Source organism: Acomys minous (assembly GCF_964271855.1).
Source record: "Acomys minous genome assembly, chromosome: 3".
NCBI classification, from domain to species: Eukaryota; Metazoa; Chordata; class Mammalia; order Rodentia; family Muridae; genus Acomys; species Acomys minous.
Window position 1 is genome coordinate 35,746,043 of NC_140485.1, and position 24,469 is coordinate 35,770,511.

Sequence of the window (24,469 nt, forward strand, 5' to 3'; positions counted from 1 at the left end):
ACACACACACACACACACACAGACACACACACACACACACACACTTGGGCGTGATAGAATGCACTTGTGATTTTAGTGCTAGGGAGACAGAAACAGGCAGATCCTTAGGGCTTTCTAGCCAGCCAATCCAGGTCCTGAGCTCAAGGATAAGGAAAGAACCTGTCTCTCAAGATTGACCATTGGGCCACACACAGGTATATACATGTTCTTGTGCTTACACACACACACACACACACACACACACACACACACACATGTGCACCCACATAAACACATACAGAGCGAGAGAGAGAGAGAGAGAGTGAGAGAGAGAGAGAGAGAGAGAGAGAGAGAAAGAGAGAGAGAGAGAGAGAGAGTCAGTCATTATTAATATTGCAGGTTACCCTGTCTACGATACTGTGGTTCAGAGCTGCGAATTGTGTCAGGATTTAGAGCAGGTTCAGGACACCTCAGCTCTAAGGCTAGGACTGTAGCACAGATGGAAACCTGCGGAGCGAATGTGCCTTCTGAGAGAGCTCGTGTGGCTCTTCCTGAGTCTGTGGCCTTCTGGTTCCTTCCTGTTAGATGTTCTCATCATTCCCAGTGGCTAGGGAAATCTTTGGAAAGACTTTTTTTCAAGCACATTCCTCCTGACTGAAGGTCAGTGTTATGTGGACAACACGTTAGATCACCCAGATATACCTCTCTCCAGTATCTGTTCTTCATCCTTGGCCTTGAAGTGGACCCATGGGTGTGTTTTACATCACTCGTTTCTCCAGCCAGAAGCAGAGCTGACATTTTCTAGCAGGCAAAGCCCACATCATGAGCATCATACTTTGCTTTATTGCTGGTGATGCTCATAGTTTGCTCATAGAATGTCATGTTCTATGATAAGTTGGTGAGAGACAGAGGGATGGAGTCAAGGTCATGACCTCCTATAGGTCAGAGTAAGGGCTCATTGTGATGTTCCCAGGTTGTGAGGATTGATGGCACCATGGACAGCCCTCCATGCCTCAAGGTGACCCACAAGACCTTTGGCACACAGAACAGCAGTGCTGACATGATCTACTGTCGTCTGAGCATGCCTGTTGAATGCCACTCCTCTTTCAGCCACAGCCCCTGTCTAGACAGCGAAGCCTTCCAAAAGAGGTAAGACGGTGGGATAGTCCTGTAACTCACAGAGGTACCAACTGTATCTGCTCTTAGATTGTCTTTCCACTTGTATTTTTAACTTTACCACAATATAAGAAATCAGACTGTGGTGGCCTCTCTCCTTTTGTCAGGTAAGGAATTGAGACTATAGAGGGCTATGAAGATAATTCTGTCTGTAAAGTGTTTGCTACGCAAGCATAACATCCTGTGTTGAGTCCCCAGAACCACATTTTGCTTTGTTTTAAGAAAGATATGGTGTTATGTACCTGTACTCCCAGTGCTAGGACAGAAACAGATAGATTGCTGGTGTTCACTAGCCAAGCAGCCTTTCAACAAACAAAGATGGAGGCGGAGGAACAGCCCTCGAGGTTGATCTCTGGCCTCCATACTAGGCTACATACATGTACATGTGCTCCTATTTACACATGTCCAACAATACTTCCATGTACCCTTGCATATATGCACACATTAGCATCTACATACATGTGCACATATGCACACATAAAATGAGTATTTGTATGTACATATGAATGCGTGCAAGGCCATGTGTGTATAGAGGTCCATACAGCTAGGCAGAGTAACATCTAAGGCAGAGGTTTCTGCTCACCTTGGAATCTCTGAGCCTGGGACCCTTTGTTCCTAAGGGGAGCAAAAAGACTGCTTCTGTATGAAATGAGAAGTTCTGGAGGCCAAGGCCAATTGCCGTCTTTGCATAGCTATGGGAATTTCCCAACCTTGCTTCCATGTGACTCTTGAATAATGTGATTTCCTCCTTCCTGATAAGGAATGGATTCCTTGCTGCCTTTTTCCTTTGATGTCTATTTTTAATCACTGATGGTGTCTGAGCTGTCTTGTCCAAATCTCTTGTAGCAGTTCACTATCCACCAAGGTTTTGAATAAGCACAGCTGCTTACGGGAGCGTGGCAACCCATTCAGAGGCATCTCCACCTATGTTATTACAAGCCCCCACCTCCTCCTCTGCATTAACTTACAACTTGCAGCAGGGGAAATGTTGGAAGTCATAGTTCTGCCTATGGCAGCAGCTTACAAATGAGCAACTCCCAAGACCCACTGCAGTCGCTTGTGTATAGAAAACAGCCAGTTTCCTAAACCTGCCTTGATCGTTAAAGGTAGATCAATTGCCTGTCAGAACTGTGGGATTCCCTATACAACCAAATAACTAAAACATGGATTATCTCCCCCTAGGAAACAGATGCAAGAAATACTCTCTCACACAACAACAGTAAGTAAATGTGCCCAATTATGGCTTTAATTTTTTGATTTGCTCTGCCAGTAATATGCCCCATACAGCAAAGATTTGTCTAGAGAGCTTCTTTAATTGTCAATTACTCTGTCTCATAATATACATTTGGATGCTTCCAGAACGTTTATATGGTGTTTCTCAAATAAGAGAAAGAAAGCAGAGCTCAACCTGGAGCTCCTAATTGGGCATCATGTGTCCTTGTCGCCCATTTGCCACCAGGGACTCATCACTGCTTTTCTGATTGAAAGAAGCATGAGTTGGAAGAGTCCCAATTAAATCCTTTTGTTTGCACTTTTGTGTCAACTTCTATGAGTCGGTTCCCTGGTGTCTCTGTTCAGTGCCAGGAGCAATCTTGAAAGCAATCAAAGAAGGAACAGGAAGCCAGCCCAGAGGACAGCAGCTACTTCAGGTTCCTTTCCACAGTGACAACAGTCAGGAAGAATGCTCCCTAATTTGCTTCTTTCACTCTCCCTTAGCACCTGGGGTCTATGGAAGAAATACATGCCACTCCCTTCTATAAAGTTACCCTCGAGTTCATAAACCAAACAGCACCAAAACAAAGACTCTTGCTGCTATGTGTGGGCACTGTGGCCAGCATATTATGCACATTCCCATTTAATCTCCACTCAATTGACTTAATCACAACCCCTGTGGGATAGATGGTATTGTGCACAGCGAAGACAAAAGACTTACCCAAGTTCACACACTAGTAATCAGCTGTGCCAAAGATGCAAGCCTAGTTTTTTCTGACGGATGCTTTTTTTCCTCAGTCGAGAAAATTTGACACAGTATAAACAAGTAAACCCAATCAATGTCATAAAGAAAGAAATGAAGCTGTCATCTTCCTTTGTGCTGTAGCTCTTACTGTAACACAGCGATGAGTCTCGCAGGCTGTATTATCCTCATTGGGAGCATCTGTTCTCACCACTGCCTATGGTTAGCATAAAGGCCGCACAGAGTGGGTTGGTGGCTGGACATAGGCATTTTCTTTCTCAGCTTCTTTCTTAAGACATTGCGTAAATAAAAGTCTTGTCCTAAGTCTAGAGTAGAGAGGGCACAGTTTACCTCTTCAACAATGTGCTCCTTTAGCCAGGCATGGTGACACAGGCTATGGACGGACGGTTGCCATAGATTCAAGGTCAGCTTGAGGTACAAAGTGAGACCCAACTCAGGAAAAGAAAAAGAAACCTTCAGTGCATGATTCTTCATAAAAATGAGTCCAGTGAGCTACTGAATGATTTCTATGTCTCAACTCTCCTCCCCAGACAGACTCTACTCAAGCACTCTGTTGTTTCTTCCACAGCAATGCTACTATGCTATTCGCATCTTTGCCGGGCAGGACCCATCATGTGTCTGGGTTGGATGGGTGACTCCAGACTACCATTTATACAGTGAAAAGTTTGACTTGAATAAAAACTGTACTGTGACTGTCACCCTGGGAGATGAAAGAGGCCGGGTCCATGAAAGGTAAGGGGATCCCAGGAGGCTCCTTTCTCCTTGCAGTAGTCATTTACTGCCTCCCCCCACTCCCAGTCTCTCACCACAGATGGAGAAAGCATACAAGCCTATACTAAAAGGTGAACAGGAACTTAACTGTTTTAAAATCATTAAGGAATCTGGGGTCAGCATGGGGACAGTGAAAAGGGAGTGTTTATAGAAACAGAGGCTTGTTTTGTCACATATATAAATCACAATCGAGGAATTGGAGGTAAGGATAAACAGTTGGAGCTGGACGTGGTGGCGCACGCCTTTAATCCCAGCACTCAGGAGGCAGCGGCAGGCAGATCGCTATGAATTCGAGGCTGGCCTGGTCTACAAAAGTGAGTCCAGGATAGCCAAACTGTTACACAGAGAAAACATGTCTCTAAACCCCCCTTTAAAAAAAAAAAGAAAAAGAAATAAAAAGATAAACAGTTGAAATCAGGGACCCTTTCTGCATTTGCGCCTTGATTTTGAGGAAAGTCTCAGTTTCTACAATACCGGAACAAGACAGAAAAGCCCTTATGTGCTTAAGAGGGAGGAAGTTGGAGGAAATTGAACAGATAAACAGTAGCACACAGCAACTGACAAATATGAAAGCCTGTCCCTAGAGTTTATGATGTCCCAAAGCATAAAGAAACAGAGAGAAATGGAAAACCCATGAATGATATCCAGTAAGTAGAATGGATAGCTCTTTGAGGAAAATACGCTTGAGGCCCAACTAGGTCCTCCACTGTCCACTGGCACTGCTGCCGGGGACATGTCCTATCATCTCCGTATTTCCTTTCCTCTGGGTTAGAACATCTTTTCCCTGTGTAACTGTGTACTGAGTTATAATGGGTTCTTCTCAGGTAGGTTTTCATAGCCTAGAAAGTCAGGAATCCTTTTCAGTCAGTGTTTTTTATACAGAAGGGCTCATCAACAACTGCTGGCCATGGATGAGTCATGTGACCCTCATAGCAGACCCCTGCGGCCAGATTATTAAGATCATGGACCCTAAATTCAAGCTTAGATACTAGCTAGGCTTGAAATTAATTCTCAGTTACTTACTAGCCATGCGAGCTTGAACTTTGATTTCCTTATATATAAAATGAGAGCAATTATTCAAATCCCAAAGTGCTATAAGAAATAAATGAGTTCATTTGTAAAAGAATGCTAAAGACAGTGACTTACCTCAAGTACTTGATAAATATTAACTCTTATTGTCAGCACTTAGAACAAGGCCTGTTGCATTATGGTACTCAGTAGTTCTTAGTTCATTGTCTGACATAATAAGCAATAAACACAGAATTGAATTTTACATGTTTCAGGGCATTTTAAATTTGGTATCTTTAAAACATACACAAAGCCTTCCAGTTCACAGTACACAGCTCAATACATCAGTAATTGAATTTTGTAATTTAAAAAGCAGTGATAACACATCTTGCATTCAAACTTTATAGAAATCTATCCATGGCTATAACTGGAAGACATGTAGAGGTCTAGGGCACTCATCCTGAGAAAGTAGCACATTATTTGCCCCCTAAATAAGGGGAAATGAAAGGAAAGGGGTATGCACTAAAAAAGGAAATTTCCCCTCACAGAAGAAAGTGGCAGACTTCTAGAAACAGAAGGAAAGACGGCATCTTCATTCAGCATGGATTTTCTGAATAGTTCAGAAGGGTGAACAGCCCTCAGGATGTGGGGCTCCAGGATCCGTCCAGGACACAGTGCTGAATGAATGTTCTGGGTTCCTTGGCACAGCTGAGAGCCACAACAGGAGTCTAGGCCAAGCTGCATCGCATTGGTCTCAGTGTGTTGGGAAGGGTTTCCCTGGTATCAAATAGAAACTGTTCCTCAACCTAAGAAAAGCCACATCAGATCACTTCAAAGGCCCAGGTTTTTTTTTAGTTTTGCACCCCAGGTGAGCTGAGGAGGAGGCAGGATTGGCTGCCATTTGCCACCACCATTGTGAGGGGCTCTGCAATACATTGTACATCGCCTATCTTCCCAAGAGCTCACTCTGGGTATAAAATCCTATAATTAAGAGCTGGGGATGTAGCTCAGTGGTAGAGCCCTTCCTTACTCTGCATAGGATCTTGGGTTTGATTCCCATGACCACAAAAGTAAAAAGAATAAGGAATTTGTCTTGGGGGCCTTTAAAGATTTTTGGTCATCACAGTTTGCTTTTAAATGTAAAGCCACATAGAGTTCTACACTCTGGGAACTGGTAGACAGCCCAGGAGAGAGGAACCTTAGTGTAGCTATTCAGTAGTACAGCTAGCAGACTTCCTGAGAGCCAGGAATTACAGCATAGTGCAATTCGGGGAGCTAGAAGGCCATCAGAGTCAGTCAGTCTATCTGGACCCAAGTTGCCATTCCAGGGAATATGGGCCAAGTTGTCATGTACTTGATGGCCTACGGTCCTGGACACCAGAGAAGGATACTGAATCCAGATGACTATTTCTGGTTCTCATGCCAAATTCCTCTACAGATTTGCCTGAGGTAGTCTTCTTTCTGTGTTTTGATGTTCTGTCCCTAAAATGGGAGCATTACCCTTCTCGGTGTCAGAAGATTGAATTGCTAATGAGCTGAGACATAGTCATGTGAATACTGAGGTCTTTGGAAGGAGACAGCTTGCCATATTGCCACATCTCCACACACAGTGGTTCATGCCTGAGTAAATGTAGCTGAAGCTGAATGATTTCACTCAAGGAAACAATTATGTAGGACCAATGGTACATTTTCATAGTGAGGGCCCTGGGGCATTTTACAAGTGAGGTATGATTACAAACCACCCAGGCCATATTCTATAACACATCTCTTTTTGTTTTCAGTGTGAAACGCAGCAACTGCTACATGGTCTGGGGTGGGGACATTGTAGCCAGTTCCCAAAGGTCAAGTCGGAGCAATGTAGACCTGGAGATAGGCTGCCTTATAGATCTGGCAATGGGCATGCTGTCCTTCTCAGCTAATGGGAAGGAACTTGGTACCTGCTACCAGGTAGGTGTGGCTTCTGGGGCTGAGCTGTTGCTTTGGGTTTTAGGCCTGAGTTTTGTGGTTATATTCCTCATTCTCTTCCACTTTCAGCATCCTCCCCCATTCAGTTGGTGAGCCCCGGTGTTCTACTGGCCATTAGATAAGCAAATAAGCAAGAACAGAATGATTGTATTTTATACAGAGCAAAATACATTTATTTATGTATTTATTTATTAGGTGATTCTTATATTCTGGCCATCTTTTAACAGGCAACAGCAGCTTTTTTTATTGAGCTCTGAAAGGTTATGCATTTATTGCAAAAGGATTTCTCTGCTCTGCTACCTTTATGTAGTCTGTGCTAGATAAGATGGAAGATTAAAGATTTAAAGGGTGAACAGACATAGTTGTCACTTTAAGACACTTATTTACTCAAAATAGAAACCTATAGAAACTGATGTGTTCCCTTCGAAGAAAGGTTATTTATGTTCCCAATAAATACCTAATGTGATCCCTCTGAATCTATCTCATAAATCACGTATTTTCCTATTTCATAAGCTGTAAACTTCAATAGAATTCCCCAGGAATACCTTCAATTACACACCTGTCATTGGCCACCAAAGTCAGGTGTGTTCTTTCTGAAAACCATGTGAGCCTGGCAACGTGTCATGTATTCTTTTTTTCTTAAAGTTTTGTGATGACTATTTAGTCCACTAAAATCTGAGAAAGAACCATATCTAGGCAAGCATTTCTCAAAGTATCTGAGACAAGGAAACTGCTTTGCTGATCTGTATGGGTAATAATCCTGAGCCTAGACACCCACAGGAATGTTATGTTGGGGGATTGCATTTCCAAGATTCTCAGCACTCTTAAGCATCGGACAGTGAGTCACATGTATGTGTAGGAAGAGTTTGTTAAACAAGTTAAGAGAAGGCTTTTTTTCCCCATGAAGAACAATCAGAAAAAAAATCTTGGTCATGAAGAGCAGTATTCTAGGGAGGTGCGATGAGGAAGAAGACAATGACAACAGGCTCTGTGATTGGTAACAAAGGTTTCCTTCGCCGAGGAAAGTACGGCACTGTGGAAAGTCTCTGAGCATGAGAGTGATGTGCAGTAATTAAGGAAGCTAAACTTAGTCTCCTAAGGTCAGCAGCTTAGATAACCACAACAGATATGCAAAACCGTTGTTACATAATACCTAAAAGCTCTGAGTCTTTGGTTGGCCAGGGGTACAGTCTTTGGATTGCAGGGCATGGAGGCAGCCAGCTGCCTTGCCTCTGCCTGGGAAGATGAGCACAGGTGCGTAGCTAGCAGAACAGTCATTCCAGTTCTAAAAGATTCACTAACCAAATGAGATAGGTGACCCAAACTCTGCGTGTCAGGAACAGCTCACTGGCAGGAAGGTAGCTTGCCTTCCTCTCCAGTGGTTCCTGCAGTGAATGGCACCCACAGAACCTCCTTCCTATGAAGGCGTACAGTCATCACTTGGCAAACTTGCCCGGCATCTGGAGGGCCCAGCCCACTTTCAGGAAAATGTATTTGAGAAGCCAGGCTCTGAGGAAGAAAATAAAGTGCTCCTCTAGGATCTTTTCTGACTGTGATGCTTCCCTCAGCCCAAATCCCTGCAGAAGCTTTTATATACATTACTGCATCCTTCAGAATCCATTAGTGTTTTCCCATTAACTTTTGAAATGGGCTGGACTAAAAAGGGGCCCTCCTGAGCTGCAGAGGAATCTGGAGCATCTAATAACTTTTACAGCCAGTTGGACTTAAGAGAGCTGCAAACATTAAGGAATCAACAACAATACAAGGTGGCATTTGCAACAGCAGCAACCTGCCTGCTTCAGAGAAGGGTTTATGAGACTACGAGGATGCTACAACCAAATGAAGGACACTGTGGCAGCCTGCATGGCGATTCCTACATAGCATCAGGCTGGACCATTATCCTCCTGAAGTAGGATGTGCTCTTGGAGCACCTCCCTCATTCCATGCATTTAATCCCAGCACTCGGGAGGCAGAGGCAGGTGGATTGCTGTGAGTTCGAGGCCAGCCTGGTCTACAAAGCGAGTCCAGGACAGCCAAGGCTACACAGAGAAACCCTGTCTCAAAAAACAAAACAAAACAAAAAAACAAAAAAAAACAAACAAAAAAAAGAAACTATTCCCAACTGTTCCAGTCCCAAAGAACTTTGCTGGGTGGCAGAGCAGCAGGGTCCTGCTGAGAATCCTTTTGAGGCTTCTACTTAACTATCACTTTCTAATCTCCACGAGACAGAAGCATGTCCAGCTACGTGTCTGTTTCCCGGCAGCTGGATCATTGTTATTCCGCAGCTGTAGTCACTTTCATTTTTCAATTATCTCAAGAGCAACAGGCCAGCAATATTTATACACTGGCCTTCAATTCAGAATGAAGCAGAATAACGAGAGAAAGATTCTCTTAAACAATGTTTCCAGGGCTCCCACTAAATGGCGCTATGCAGTCTGAAAACCTTTCTCTTTCCCACTTAATGAAATCAGCAGGAGAATGGAAACCAAAATAAGTATACGTTCAAGATTCAGTCCTGAGTAGCAGCCCCACACCAGCTGTGTAAAAGGCAGAACCAGTTGTGAGGTTCAGATTTATGAGAGAGGCTAGTTGTAGGTTCTGGCTAGTTTCTAGGGCCTGACCTTCAGGCATGATTAGAAATGGGGTATCTGTCAGCACAAGGACAAATAGATCAGCCAGTGATAAGAAAGAACCTTAGCTGCAAAAATGAGGAGAGTCCACGACAGCTCAAGACCAGCTGCTCATTAAACAGAAACAGGGGCAGCTCCCTCCAGCTGGTGAGCCCTCTCAGGACAAAGGCCGGCTCTGTGCTGCCTGTCCACAGAACCACAGCTGGCACTTCATGGCATCTGCTGATGCTTCTTGCCAAACTAACTGTCTTGGCTAGGAAATCACTTGTATCTACTTTTCTGCCTAACCAAGTTGCCATAAAATTAGTGGCTTAAAACAACCTGAGTTCGTGACTGCACAGGGCTGCAGGCTTGCCGGATGCTCAAGCTCTCACAAGGAAAAAAGAAAACAAACAAACAAAAAGGCACGTGCTTGGCTGAGCCAGTATCTTACCTGGAGGATCTGGAAAGAATCTCTTTCTGAGTTTTTCTGAATTGTTAACAGTACCCGACTCTTCATGTTATAGATGTGCTATAGGTCTAAGGTCTGCTGTCCTTGCTGACCGGTAGCTAGGGTCACTCTCTGCTAGCAGCATATGCCTACAGTCCTTTCACACAGTCTCTCCATCTTCAAAGCATGATCTTTTTATACTTCAACTTTCCCTTTTACCTCCATAAAGGAAAAAAAACTCTGCTTTTAAACTACCCTTGTATAATTAGATAGAGCCCACATCTTTCTCCAGCTTAAGTTCAACTGGTTAACAGCTTCCTTTGCACATGCATAATCCAATTTTCCATTAGCATAATCACAGAAATAAATCCAGGGTCCTCTAGAGCCTTCTAGAATTATGTTTACCATATCACTAGTACCATTTTTCCCTCTGGTATACCCTGAGGAGCTTACGTTTATGTTTTCTTATTATTTTAGTCTTAAACAAAAATCTGCTTTGCTCATCATGGTGAGAGTGTGCTCCACTCAAGAAAATATTCTGTCTCAAGGCTTTCAAAGCACTCCCTAAGTCAGGTGTAAAGAGAGCCCTGGACTTTGGTTGATCAGTTTATGAAGTTTGTAATAAGTCATCCTTGAAGGACCAGAAACCACCTTGTAGAAGGCATCTTACTTTCCAAAGCCAGTCTGTTTAAATGAGGGTCTTATTCAAAGGAATGAAAGCCTCCACATGTTTGCTGCCTTTTGATTTGCCAGAAATAAAATGAAGGCCTTGGGGATAATGCACACTTAGGGTATAGTCAATATATCTACTCATCCTTGAATTTGTAGGTAGGGAGAGTTGCAACAATTCCCTGTTGACTGCATTTACTTAATGGTAGTAGAGTAATACCATCTAAGTTTATGTACATCAAAATGAACAAAGTGGAGCCCCTGATGCCATATTCAAATGTCTCACGCAATCATGCAAGATTCAGTTAGAAGCCAACCAGAGACTCTCAAACCCTTTAACATAAGTATAGCAAGGGAAAGAATGGAAAAGGCTGCAGAAGCACCCAGAGCAGCCCAGAAAGAAGGCAAGGTCATATTCCAATGAAGAACTTCATGGTCTTTACTGCAGACATCGATTGTCAAGGTTGATGTGTGTCTTTCCCTGGCCCAGGACACTTGGTCATGTAAGATGACCTTGTTTTTATTAGAATTATGATGTGCTCACAGATAACATACTGGGTACAGGACAGAGATGTCATTTCCTACTCTATAGGTTAGCTCCCCACAACAAGTTATCAGTGCCAAAATCTCAACCAGACTGTGGTTGAGAATCTTGACTACAGGGTCTCCTGGACATGTGAACCTGCCATTTGCTTCAGAAATGATCCTGAGTCACCACCCAGACATACTGCTGTGCTATTAGTGCATTGCTGGGCTAGTGAGTAGTATACACTTCTGGCCTTATGACCCTGCTCCTGAACTTCAGGGAAAGCGTCCAGCTGCAAGTACCTAAGGAAGAAAGTTACAAGATATTTTATCCCAAAGCAGAAAGGACTGAAGGCCTGGAGCAATGACAGTCTCCAGTAAGACATGCCAGGTCTCTGCGAATGCCTGATCAGTGGGGAATGGCCAGCCAGCCAACCTGTCTTCTCTCAGTTGAACTTAAATGAGATGACTAACTAGTAGCCAGTGGTTTAGAAAACTGTGATCTCATAGCCCTGGGCAAACTTCTTGATTTGCTTTGGTTTCCAGGTGGAGCCTAATACCAAAGTCTTCCCAGCAGTCTTCCTCCAGCCTACAAGCACTTCCTTGTTTCAGTTTGAACTTGGAAAACTGAAGGTATTTATCTAACCCCCTCAGTTGATGCCTATGCCAAGGGAAGGCAGCATTGACAATCAGGGGGAAATTTGAGGCATCAGAAGGCAGGCATGAGCTCTTGCTCCTCATTCACCTCGAAGTTCCGATGACAGAATATGCCTTCTCATTTTCCTTTCCTCCCACCCATTTTGGCCTCTGAAAGGACTAACTAGTTCTCACATAACCCATTGTACACCCTTGCAGTCGATGATGGCAGAGCCTCGGGAGATGCTCAGGACTCATAGTCCTCCTTTAACTTATGCTAGTTATAGTAGTGCTCCCGCTGAGCGCATGATCCAGCAATTGAGACTCTCCCTATGACGTGCCTCTTTTCTTCTCTGATGTCTTTCTACCTTGTCCCAGAATGCAATGCCCTTATCAGCAGCCATATTTAAGAGTGAAGAGAAGAACCCCATCCCACAGTGTCCACCTCGGCTGGATGTGCAAACCATCCAGCCTGTGCTCTGGAGTCGCATGCCCAGCAGCTTCCTTAAAGTGGAGACAGAGCGAGTGAGCGAGCGCCATGGCTGGGTGGTACAGTGCCTAGAACCCCTGCAAATGATGGCACTCCACATCCCTGAGGAGAGCAGGTACTAGAGGGCCCCACGAATGGAGGGACAGTCCTGGGGAGCCAGGAAGCTCCAGAGGGAGCTAGGAGCGTCTTCAGTGGACCCTAAGCTGTCCTGCTCCACCTCAGTTCTGTCTTTTCCCTTTTCCAATGTCATCATTCACTGAAAAACTGAGAATACACTATGGTGCCCCAGTCACCATACCTTCTGAAGACTAGGAATCGGGAAATATTTCCATGCCTTTAACTAAAATACTATGGATTCTGAAACATCCATATATTTATTTTTACACAAAGAAAGAAATGGGCACTTGTCCAACTTGACCTAGAGAACTAAGAATCCCAGTCCTTGTGTTCTTTTGTTAAGAGAATTGTAACTCGTTTCAATCCTAGAACTTTCACTTTCTGGGTTTGTGGTTTGGTAAGCTGCTCACCTACTCCAAGCTACAGCCACCTCAGGCACACTCAAAAGAGAAGCCCACCTACACTGTTGCTAGGATAAGAGTGAGGTTGTATGGGTGAAATCCAGCACCATTTCTGGCCATAGTGGGAACTGAATATGTTTTGTTGTTGTGGATATTATTAGCCACAGTGTTCCCTAACTGAAAGACTGTGTGCATAGGACTGGAGAAATGGCTCACGGGTTGTAGGCACTTGATGTTCTTACAGAGAACCTAGGTTTGATTCCTAGCACCCACAATGTAGTTCACACCCATACATAACTCCGATTCCAGGGGACCAGGTGTCCTTTTCTGACCTCTGTGGATGCCACAAATACACATGGCACACATTAATACATGCATATATTTATATGCATATAATATATATTAAAAATCTTAAAGAAAATCATATGCAGGAAGTAAAGGTATTTGGCACCCAAAGGCCTCTCTTTGGTTATCTCCTTGGATCATGTACTACAAGATAGGAAATAGGAGAGTACAAGGAAAGTAAGGAAAGCATTGCATCCATCCCAGCAAGCCCATCTCAAAAATCTGCAGCACACCATGGAGAAAAAAACAAAATAGAAATCTAAGGGGAGACCAGAACTCCATCCCTGAGCCTAGATGAATAAGAAGTCAACATACAGGCAAGCAGGCTACTGATGTTGGCACTCACTGGGTTGGGCCAATGAGTACTAGTTGGAACAGTTTCCTCTCAGAACAAAAGTGCAGATGGGTTTATTTGCCAAGGATGGAAAACCTTGAAGGTGCTGCAGAGCTGGGCTATAGAAATGGTGTGGATGGTAAACTGGCAGTGAGTGTGGCTGTGGGTGTGAGCCAAGTCTTTTAAAAGGCTGTGTCAGGAAACACATCCACTTGAACCTTCAGTTTCGAAGGCCAGGTCATTGTGATATTCTCGAATGTCTTTCTCCTTGGGAATCCTTAGGGTATCCTCCTTCATTTTCAATATTTGATAAGCCACTTTCTTACATTGCCCAGGCTTCTTAGAATGTTGTCATGAGACATGGTGGACCATTAGGAACTTGAATGTGGACCATAACTGAGAGGAGGAATACCCTGTTAGAGAAAGTATGGCAAAGATTTCTGACCCCTCCCCCCCCCCGCCGGGGTTTCACAGGGCAACTCCACTGAACTCTGACCCTTGTTCCTCACTGTGGAATGGTGGGTTGTTTTGTCATCCTCAGGTGTGTGGACATCCTTGAGCTCTGTGAGCAGGAAGACCTGATGCAGTTCCATTACCACACTTTGAGACTTTACAGTGCTGTGTGTGCCCTGGGAAACAGCCGTGTTGCCTATGCCCTGTGCAGCCATGTGGACCTCTCACAGCTCTTCTACGCCATTGACAACAAGTACTTGCCTGGCCTCCTTCGATCTGGTTTCTATGACCTGCTCATTAGCATCCACCTGGCCAATGCCAAGGAGAGGAAGCTCATGATGAAGAATGAGTACATCATCCCTATCACCAGCACCACCAGGAATATCCGCCTATACCCAGATGAGTCCAAGAGGCACGGACTGCCTGGGGTCGGCCTGAGGACATGCCTCAAGCCGGGTTTCAGGTTCTCTACCCCTTGTTTCGTGGTGACTAATGATGAGCATCAGAAGCAGAGCCCCGAGATTCCCTTGGAGATACTTAAGACTAAAGCCCTGAGCATGCTGACAGAGGCTGTGCATTGTAGTGGGGCCCACATCCGAGACCCTGTTGGGGGTTCCGTAGAGTTCCAATTTGTGCCTGTGCTAAAACTCATCGGAACCCTGCTAGTCATGGGTGTTTTTGATGATGACGACGTTCGTCAGATTCTCCTCCTGATTGATCCCTCTGTGTTTGGTGAGCACAGTGGGGAGACAGAAGAGGGGGCAGAAAAAGAAGTGACCCACATAGAGGAAAAGGCAGTTGAGGCTGGAGAGAAGGCCAGCAAGGAGGCTCCAGTGAAAGGCTTGTTGCAGACCCGATTACCTGAGTCGGTCAAGCTGCAGGTAACTGGGAGCCACACACAGACTCTGATAGAGAGCCCAGGGGGGAGGCGAGGTACAGGGGGAAGAAAGCCTGGGTATGGGGAACTTTGGCCATAAGAATGAGTCTGCTACTGAAGTAGGTATAGAAAGAGTCCTTGAGTGATGCCTGTTTCCATGGAATACACTCCTTAAGCTTCTCTAAGACAACGTGAAAACACCAACTTTGTCAGTAAGATACTTTGAAATGGTTAGATGTCATATAGAGGTCTTTTCACCAGTATTGGGTTTGCCCATGTCTCTGAGCCTTTGAGACCCAGGTGATTATTTGAGAAGTTCCGAATTATCAAAAAGGATAAGATTCTGGTTGTAACCAAAGTGGCCCCCCAAGGAACTGACTCCTGGGAACATCGCATTCACCACTCACTCTCACATTCTTACACTAATATGAGAGGGCCTTGTTGACCCAGGATTCACAAAACTTCTACCCAAACTAAGGAACATGCCCCTGGTACCAGCTGAGAGCTTTCTATACCATCTGAAACACGGATTCCTCAGGTAAGCTAGCATGAGTCATATGCTAAAAATGATAGCCTTTGTCTTCTGGGCCCTGAGACAAAGAGGAAAGAAGATGAAGAACAGAGAGCCTGAGTCAGCCATTCCTAGGATTCTATTCCTGCTCCTCTGTAGCTTACTGGATGTGTAAACTCAGCAAGTCAGCAGCCAAGTCAAGACCTTAAGAGTTATTGTCTGCAAAATGGAAGTGATAGGAAAAGATGGTGTCAAATATGTTTCTATAAAATATGTGAAGTGTGTTCTTTCATAGGCTGTGCTGTAGTGAAGTAATCCAGTGTAACAGTTTTCTACTCCGATATAATGGGATCTGAACATAGTGAACCAAGATGTTGAGTGTAGAGGAGAAATGCAGGTATATATGTAGCACATGGGCATGCACACCACACACACACACACACACACACACACACACACACACACACACACACCTTAGCATTTTATTGAATCGTGTAAGTGTGCTGCTGGCATACAGAGTAACATCTCTTCTTTAGTGTGAATCACCTGACCAGCACTTGAAGTGCTTCCTTTTCATGTTTGACCTCTACAATGGTGCATCTATTGCCAGCTCGGGGGATTTGTAAAGTGAACACTAGATGTCTAGTGCTTAATGACACTTCAGTTGACAACGGACCACATATATGAGAGTGAGGCCACAATGTGGTACCATACCATGAGAGACTAACCACCTGTTGCTAAAGTTTCCCCCTACCCCCACCTCCAGGGGCATGTAGGACCTTCTCCTAAGGTCACAATGACAAAGGCACAATTCCACCAAAGTTCACTGTGGAGAGCCAGTGAGTTTATTGGGCATTCATACGGAGCGCGGGTGAGGAGTCATTTATAGGGATCTGGGTGCTCCTCTCCCACCAGACCACACCTGGAAAGTCTTTACCCAGCAGGAATGAGGTCCTTCCTCTAGCTATATAGAGGAGCCTCTTTCCCTTCACTATTCTAGCCCCTCCCTGAGGCCATGTGCAATTAAGGCAGTGTGTACAACATGTGGTAGGAAATGGCTGGGAAGTAAAGCAAGGGTCGTTTGACTCTCTGCCCCTCGATGAGGGTGCATAAATAGTCATGGAAAATCCTTTTGCAAGGGTACACAGCTGAACTCCTTAAGATGGCAGTCCCTTGGCTCAGAGGACAGTCATTCACAAAACTTAGTGTGTCATGTTTTCACCAGGATGAAATCACCAATCTGTGAATGCATCAGAGTGCATCCTTGTCACTGAGGCAGGACTATCACTAGAAAGCAAAACATTTCCCTCAACTTTTACGGTTTTCTCACACCTAACATTTCTTTTTAAAACAACATGAGGGTGTTCTTTCTTCCTTCCTTCCTTCCTTCCTTTCTTTCTTTCTTTCATAATAACAAAAGAACTAGCCATGACTGAGGTGCCAGCAGGGAATATGGGCTGGGAACGAGCTTTTTAACTTTCTAATCTTCTGCTGCTGGGTGGAATGAGAAAGGAAGGCAGTGCTCACAGGAACATTTTGATGCTATTCAAGAAAATACTACGTTCAGTCAGTTCATTTGGCTCTCGTTCCCTGGCCCTAATGGCTGAATGGTTGTCTCTGGATTTCAGCAGCTTCAGGGTTATTCTGCAACACTTGATGGATCACTGCACTTACCTAAATTTTGATGTTATCATCTGTAAACTGGGGCACTGGCAAAGCCGTGCGCATGCGTTAAGTGCATTCTATAAAGAAGTACACACTTTTTGTTGCAGATGTGTGAACTCCTCAGCTACCTCTGTGACTGTGAACTGCAGCACCGAGTGGAGGCTATTGTGGCATTTGGTGACATTTACGTGTCCAAGCTGCAGGCAAATCAGAAGTTCCGCTACAATGAGCTCATGCAGGCTCTGAACATGTCTGCAGCCCTCACTGCCCGGAAGACAAGGGAGTTCCGCTCACCACCCCAGGAGCAGGTGAGTCCCATCCTCAGTGGCTATCCTGTGGAACTCAAAACCCCAGATCAGTGGCCTGGTGAGTGGAAGTCACACACTTGCTGACATCTCTGCTCAGCCATCACCGCCCATAGCAATCTATCCAAGATGGTCTAAGCTTTTGGAAGGAGAAGGTTGGATCCCATCTTATTTTCCCCATTCTAACTTCATAGCATTCCTTCTACCTTCCCTTGAACCTCTACCGCCTCCTCCTCTAGTACTCTCAATAGAGAAGCCATTCAGTAGTCTGTAACATGAATTCTTCTTTGTAGTAGAGACCAGTGCTTCTCAAACGAGCTCACCAAAAGAACTTAGTAATTCAGGTCGCTTGGCCCTTTCTCCGGGATCTCTGAGTCATTAGGCCGGAGGTAAGGCTCAAAAATCTCACTTTTAGCAAGTTTTCGGACATTGTTGATGGTGGTGACCAAAAAACAGCACTTAGAGCTGAATTCATCTGCTCTATCTCCACCCCTACCAGAGAATTCACTTTAAGAGGAGACCAACCCGTAGAGTTCTCAATGAAAGGAAGCATTTAATGTCATTGAATGACACATTAGATCACTTTCAGAGGTTAGAGATGCATAATCACTTGAAAAATAAGGTGCACGGAAATTGACCTCTGCTAGCATTACTTCTCATGGGTGATATAGACCATAGAATACGTGCCCTGCTTTGTCACTAGATGGGACTGAACATTTTTCATGACACTTTGTAGTGGTTAGTTACACTTAGAAATATCTTTACATTCATCACTGCTTCAGGGTTGCAGGGGCTCTGGGAGTAGCTACTAGGCCTCTTCATGTCAGCTAATGATGAGGTTCATTTATTACTGTAATAGTTTTTGGGGCCTTTAATTAATGAACTTCACTATAGCCATTTCTCTCTGTAAGTTTGTATGCCTTGCTTATTTAAAATATGAATCTGTAAATTGGCTGGGTCTCAGTAAACTATAAGAATACTACTTGGAGGTTTCTAGGACCCTCTAGAAACCTACAAGAAGAACATTATGACAGCAGATCTTGGCCCAGGGGTCCTTCTCAAACTATGGCACCAGCCAAGGACAATACGTGCAGTAAACTTCAAACCCCTACCCAGATCTAGCCAATGGACAGGACATTCTCCACAGTTGAGTGGAGAGTGGGAACTGACTTTCACATGAACTCTGGTGCCTCATATTTGACCACGTCCCCTGGATGGAGAGGCCTGGTGGCACTCAGAGGAAGGATAGCAGGCTACCAAGAAGAGACTTGATACCCTATGAGCATATACAAGGGGAGGAGGCCCCCTCAGTCACAGTCATAGAGGAGGGGAGTAAGGAGAAAATGGGAGGGAGGGAGGAATGGGAGAATACAAGGGATGGGATAACAATGGAGATGTAATATGAACAAATTAATAAAAATATTTTTTAAAAAGAATACTACATGGTGAATAAAAAAATCAAGAACAGTAAAACATAATAATAAAAACAAACAGAATTCCAGAGTAAATACAGGACATAAGTCTATATCTCAACACCAAAACCTAAATGAAGATCCTGTACATAAAATTAAAAACTAACTAAAACTCTAAAAACATATTGAACATATATTATAAATAACTAAAACTCAAGAAGCCTATTGAGCATATATTATAAATAACTAAAACTCCAAAATTCTGTTGAGTATATATTATAAAATGTTTAAGTTGAAAAATGTGCCAAAGCACTCTACCAACTAATTTTCAAATGGATAATTGCATGCTAGAAAAAAAATAGAGCAAGAGCATGAGGAGAAAAATTTACAAAATATGAAATAAAACTAGACCTACTTGTGGAAAGTAACTTTCAACCTCACCAATTAAATGCAAATTAAAGCAACAGGATATGACATTCTTTACTCATATAACTGGAAAATACTTAAAATGTGTTAAGCTCTCATTACTGTAATAGAGATGGCAAAGTAACACACACTTATATAAATTTGGAATAATGCAAATTGTTGTTAGATTTCTGGGAAGCAATTTGCAATTCATATCACAAGCCATTAAAATGTGCATTCCTCCATTCATTTTGCTTCTAGTTTATTATAAGAAAATGATCAGACATGTGAACAAAAAGTATATAAAATGTTCAGAGCAACTTTGTTCACAAGTAAAACAGAAACAAGCAGGGAGATGGGCTGCTGTGTAAAAGCACTTCCTACACAAGTATGAAAGTCCGATTTTGAATCCCTATAGCTCTCATAAAAGTTGATCTTACTGTGAGCATCTGTCATCCCGGTGCTCATGTGGAGAAAAGCGAAATGGAGACAGGCGAATTCCTGGAAGTTCATGAGCCAGCTAGCCTGCTATGTGAAGTGAAAACCAAAAAAACAAAGACCTTGTCTCAAATAAGCTGGAAGGCACGGAACAACCTCTGAGGCTGTCTTCTGACTTCCACATGCACATGTGCATGCTAGGGGACATCTTAGAAGAAGTTCTTCACTCCCTGACTTTTGGACTAACTGTATATTCTGTACACACACACACACACACACACACACACACACACACACACACACACAGAGCAGGCACTCAAAAAAACTAACAAAAATAGAAACAACCGATATTATAACAGAAAGTTAATTTTACATAAACTTTTATCCATCCATAGAGTGAAGTAAATACATTGCACTCATTTTAAACTCATAGTTTAAAAAAAAACAGGAAAAAGTAAGCAAAAAAATGGATTTTAAGAAACTTCATGTAGAGAGTTGATCTGAACTTGTGTGAATAAAGTCTGAAATAAATTTACTTAAATATTATTATAGAACTCTCCTGAGGTGGTGGGAATTCTCTACTTTAAATATTTTCCAAATTCTGTGCAGTTAATAAACAGCTTTTAGTATAAAAAAAAAAAAAAGAAAAAGAAAAGGCTACTTTTATATGCTGTCCACTTCTATTTTTCCCCAACCTTCCAAAAATTTTAAATAAAAAAAAAAAATTCAAAGACTGTCTTGTGTCTAAGGCACGATCTGTGCTCCCATGGCTGACACAGAGACCAGCTAGCCATTCCTCTTTTGCCTTCACAGATCAACATGCTCCTCAACTTTCACCTGGGAGAGAACTGCCCCTGCCCAGAGGAGATCCGGGAGGAGCTGTATGACTTCCATGAGGACCTTCTGGTCCACTGTGGTGAGCTCCTGAGAGATGGGCTAGAGCCACCAGCCAGCGTTATTAGCATACCAGTGAGGGGTTGAGAAGTTGCTCTTCTCTCTGACCTTATGGTACCAATTGTTCAAACTACATATGTCAGCAGAGATACAGGAAGGGTCCCTGGCAGACTGGAAGACTGAAAACCTTTACCTAGAAGAATCTTTGTGAGGATACAGAGAGGGAATTGGAAGGTCTCTGGAAGAAAAAAAAAAGTGGGAAGAAGACGGATTCTGCACCTCAAGCAGTTTACGTATAGTAATGCCATTGCCATCTTTTCCCAGCCAAACCAAGACTTTGATACCTTTTCTTTTTAGCTATTTTAAATTTTAAGTGGATGTCAATATCGTCCCTGAAGGACTCTAAGCCATTGATCTCTACTTTGATGCATATTTTCTGGTTTTTTAGTGGATCATGGCATTTATGATTCTTGTGCATAGGTAAATTGAACCATATTCTTTTAAATCTGAGCTTTTCATTTGAAATAATAAATGTTAATGTATTTCCAGAGACTCTAGAGCCCTTTTTAACATAGGCTAGAAAAAGTAAAGCCTTGGGATTAAATTTATTTGATGTCTGGGACACAGAAAATCATATATTCTAGCAACTATTAGAAAGGCATAATGTAGATAAATGTTCCTGGGAGGCTGCCTGAATCTCTTGAAAATGTTTCAGAAGGATAGGAATTTGTTTTTTCTGCTTTTCCTAACACTTAATGTACTATTTGGGTTTGCACTATATGCTGTGGCTTGCTAGGGGTTCCCTTGGAGGAAGAGGAAGAGGAGGAGGAAGACACTTCCTGGACAGGGAAGCTGCGTGCTTTGGTGTATAAAATCAAGGGCCCACCCAAGCCAGAAAAGGAACAGCCAGCAGAGGAAGAGGAACAGTATCCTAGTAAGTGATTCTGCCTTTCAGTCACTCTGCTCTGAACCCTGTGCTCCCCTGAGACTTAATCAAGATCACTGGTTCAATCACAAATGCTATGAGACGTGGAGCAGTTTAACTCTCAAGTAAATACATGGGCATTGTGTTGTCTATGTTTGTACATAGTCAGTGTTACATTTTGTTTTGGGTTTTTGTTTGTTTGTTTTTGTTTTCTCTGCCTTTCCTGTGGTTCAAAGAATTCACGTTTGAACTTTTCTAAAACCTGAGAGATCAGTTGTTTGGTGTGTGCTCTTATTATCTGTCTACTTAGAAATTCCTGCGTGGATTCTGATCTTTCTTTCAACCTTTAAGTGTTGATTTCGATGACTTCTGACTACACTTACTTAACAAGGAAAACTCTTCAAACCAAAGCAATTAAACAATAGTAAAGTAGGACTTGTAAAACAAATAATAGGTATCTTTTTTTTTCTTTACTGTGGCATTGAGATTGCAATAGCCTGCAGTCTTGGACCAATCTTTTAAGGATGTCAAGTACTGTCCCAGTTCACTCCTCTCCTCTTTACACAGTAGGTAACCTCCACCATTTTGACCCATGTGGAAAGAAGAGCACTGACTTGCTTGACTGTCTCTAAATGTGTTAACATTTCAAGAAGCAGATTGTCTGAATATTATATGCAATCAATCTGCTCCTTGCTACAGATTTAGCAAATTTATCATTTGTCTAAAGAAGAAAAATGTCCTGGGTTCAATGTCATTTCCTTTTATCCTATCCCCTGCTCCTATCTATCTTGGAACACACTTTCAGATCACCTACTAGAGAAACAGACTGTCAAGATGTGATAGGTGTGTCTAGAAATGCCACTTTGGGGGTTCACGCATCTTAGTCCCTTTCACATTAACCTTTTATCTTTGTCAGAATGTCTCTGAGGGGAATAGATTATTCCCATTTATCAGTGGAAGCTCTAAGGACTCTGAGAGAGTATATAATAACAGGGTTCTGGCGATCCTGGTCAGTCCTATCCTATAGCCATGGAAAGGTTTTGGCTTTGATAAAGGCAAACCAAGTAGATCATAGAGCAAGCCGAAAAAAGTGAACAGAGACTCTCTTTGAGGTTGCCATCAAATAAGTACTGCAAATATCTTGTACTGGCCCATAGAACTCCCAAATCACATGTTAAGAATCAGTTCTGAAGTAGATGCTTTTTTGACAGTGTGTTACGGATAGGGTTCCTACAAAGTGACCATGTTGTGTTATGTGAATTGGGTCAATCAAATGGAAACATTCATCAGCTCCCTCTGTGAAACAGTACTCTGAAGATAGGTTCAAACACCAGGGATTACTTTCTGCCCAACTGCTCCTCAGCCCTAAAGCAGCCAGATCATGTTCTGTCTGTTTGGATAGAACATATACACCTGACAGGCCTGTCACCTAGGACTGCCAGTGGTCACCATGCTGCCTCCCTCTATGTGGGGACTTAGGGGACATCCCAGTTTTGTTCCTGAGAAGTCTGCAATTCCAGGAATAAAGAAAAGAGTCAATCAGTTAAGTGGCACTCATTGTACTATGTGGATCCCTACAGAATACTACAGAAGCATGGCTGGAGGGATATTTTAAGATAAATAAAGAAGTTGTTTAATACCACCCAAAGAGTTTTTTTTTGGTTGAGTCATATGGAGACATGTTTCTAAATGTACAACCAATTGTAAAAATGGTTTACAATCCTGCAATGTCCATGTCATTACTTATATGACTTATCTTGACAAAAATAATAAAAATTTAGGGGATTATATTGAATTGACAGCTATGCAAATACCTCCACACATTATAGTTACTAATAGATGTTAGCTTTCTTCACTTCATTATTCATCTGAGGGAAATAATACTCAAAAGAATTGAGAGATACACTTTGATGATGCTCTCATCTCTATTGGATCCCAGAGTTTTTCCTGGTGACTGACTAACACAAATCTGAGATAACTAAATCAAGTGAAGCTGTGACTTCACTTGCAGTTTAAATATCTACTTTTCCTACAGTAGCATGCTATTTCCTACATCTGAGCAGATTAATAACTGCTGGTCACTTATGATGAAAGTTAGAACACAACAGTGTTCAGAATTGATGCCAAAGATTTGGGCTGGAAGTTATCAATAAAGTGGTAGTGACCCCTCCCTGAGATTTGCTTCTGTGAGCACTTACCGCGTCAGATGGTCTCAGGAAAGGGAGAACAGCACTGTTCTGAAACTCATTTGAATGCTGTTAAGTAGCTCCGTGTTAAAGAGATTTGCTTAAATGAATTGCAAGCTATGGCATCAAGGAAAACCATTACAATATTATCAGAGAGCTATAGGATAATGAAATGATATAACAGTAGCTCATCATACTAGTTCTTATTTTTATGTCTCTGTCTAGCACATTCGTAAGAGAGCCCTTGCATGCTGAGACTGGACTGCACGCTGCAGTTAAAACAGGATTTCCTTAAATATGAATGTGTAGCCGTAGCAACTGAGTTATTTCTCCAGGAGAGATCAAGCGGCTGTTTTTCTTGGATTCTAAAGTTAAGAAAATGAAAATCAGCTATTAGATTTTACAGATGAAATGTGATGTACCTCTGCCTTCTCCCTGGGAGATGGTTTTCCTCATTTTCTCCGTATGAAGAAATGCCCCCAAAGGATATTTAGTCTCTCAAGCAATGCAAGCAAAGGAGACAGGGCCCCCTGCTGACATTAGAGACCTGTGTTAACCCACAGTAATTCAGCAGTGGAGAGCAGTGATTCTGTCTGAAGGGGGTGAACTGCCTTCTTCTCTCAGCCTGTACTGTTTACACAAGCACTACCTCCCTCTCACAGAGCTGAGCTGGCATTCTTATCCCTGAGACATGCTTGCTTTCCTCTGCCACTCCTTTCACAAAGACCAGACTAAAAGAGTCCCTAGGGATGACTACAAATCCACCACGTCCCAAAGCTGTTACTTGGGGAAGCAGCTGCCTTGTCACTGAATGGTATAACAGCTCTAGGCCAAAATTCTCTTCAGTTGAATGCTACAGCTTCTCTATGAATACTCCTGGGCAGAGAAAGTGTTCTTTACAACCCGAGTAAATCCTGGGCTCTGGCACAAATGGATACCAAGTGAGA

The 24,469-nt window shown here is 43.0% G+C and overlaps 1 protein-coding gene across 1 annotated transcript in view; it reads left to right on the top strand.

Moving 5' to 3' along the window:
- RYR3 (ryanodine receptor 3) overlaps window positions 1–24,469 on the top strand; it is a 529,413-nt gene that overhangs the window by 321,969 nt on the left and 182,975 nt on the right. The window contains exons 30-39 of the mRNA XM_084776329.1: window positions 953–1,128; window positions 2,338–2,374; window positions 3,699–3,862; window positions 6,691–6,856; window positions 11,675–11,761; window positions 12,143–12,369; window positions 13,993–14,785; window positions 17,065–17,265; window positions 20,331–20,433; window positions 21,208–21,345. Of these exons, the coding sequence (XP_084632455.1) occupies window positions 953–1,128; window positions 2,338–2,374; window positions 3,699–3,862; window positions 6,691–6,856; window positions 11,675–11,761; window positions 12,143–12,369; window positions 13,993–14,785; window positions 17,065–17,265; window positions 20,331–20,433; window positions 21,208–21,345 (2,092 nt within the window). The remainder of the gene's footprint in view (window positions 1–952; window positions 1,129–2,337; window positions 2,375–3,698; window positions 3,863–6,690; window positions 6,857–11,674; window positions 11,762–12,142; window positions 12,370–13,992; window positions 14,786–17,064; window positions 17,266–20,330; window positions 20,434–21,207; window positions 21,346–24,469) is intronic.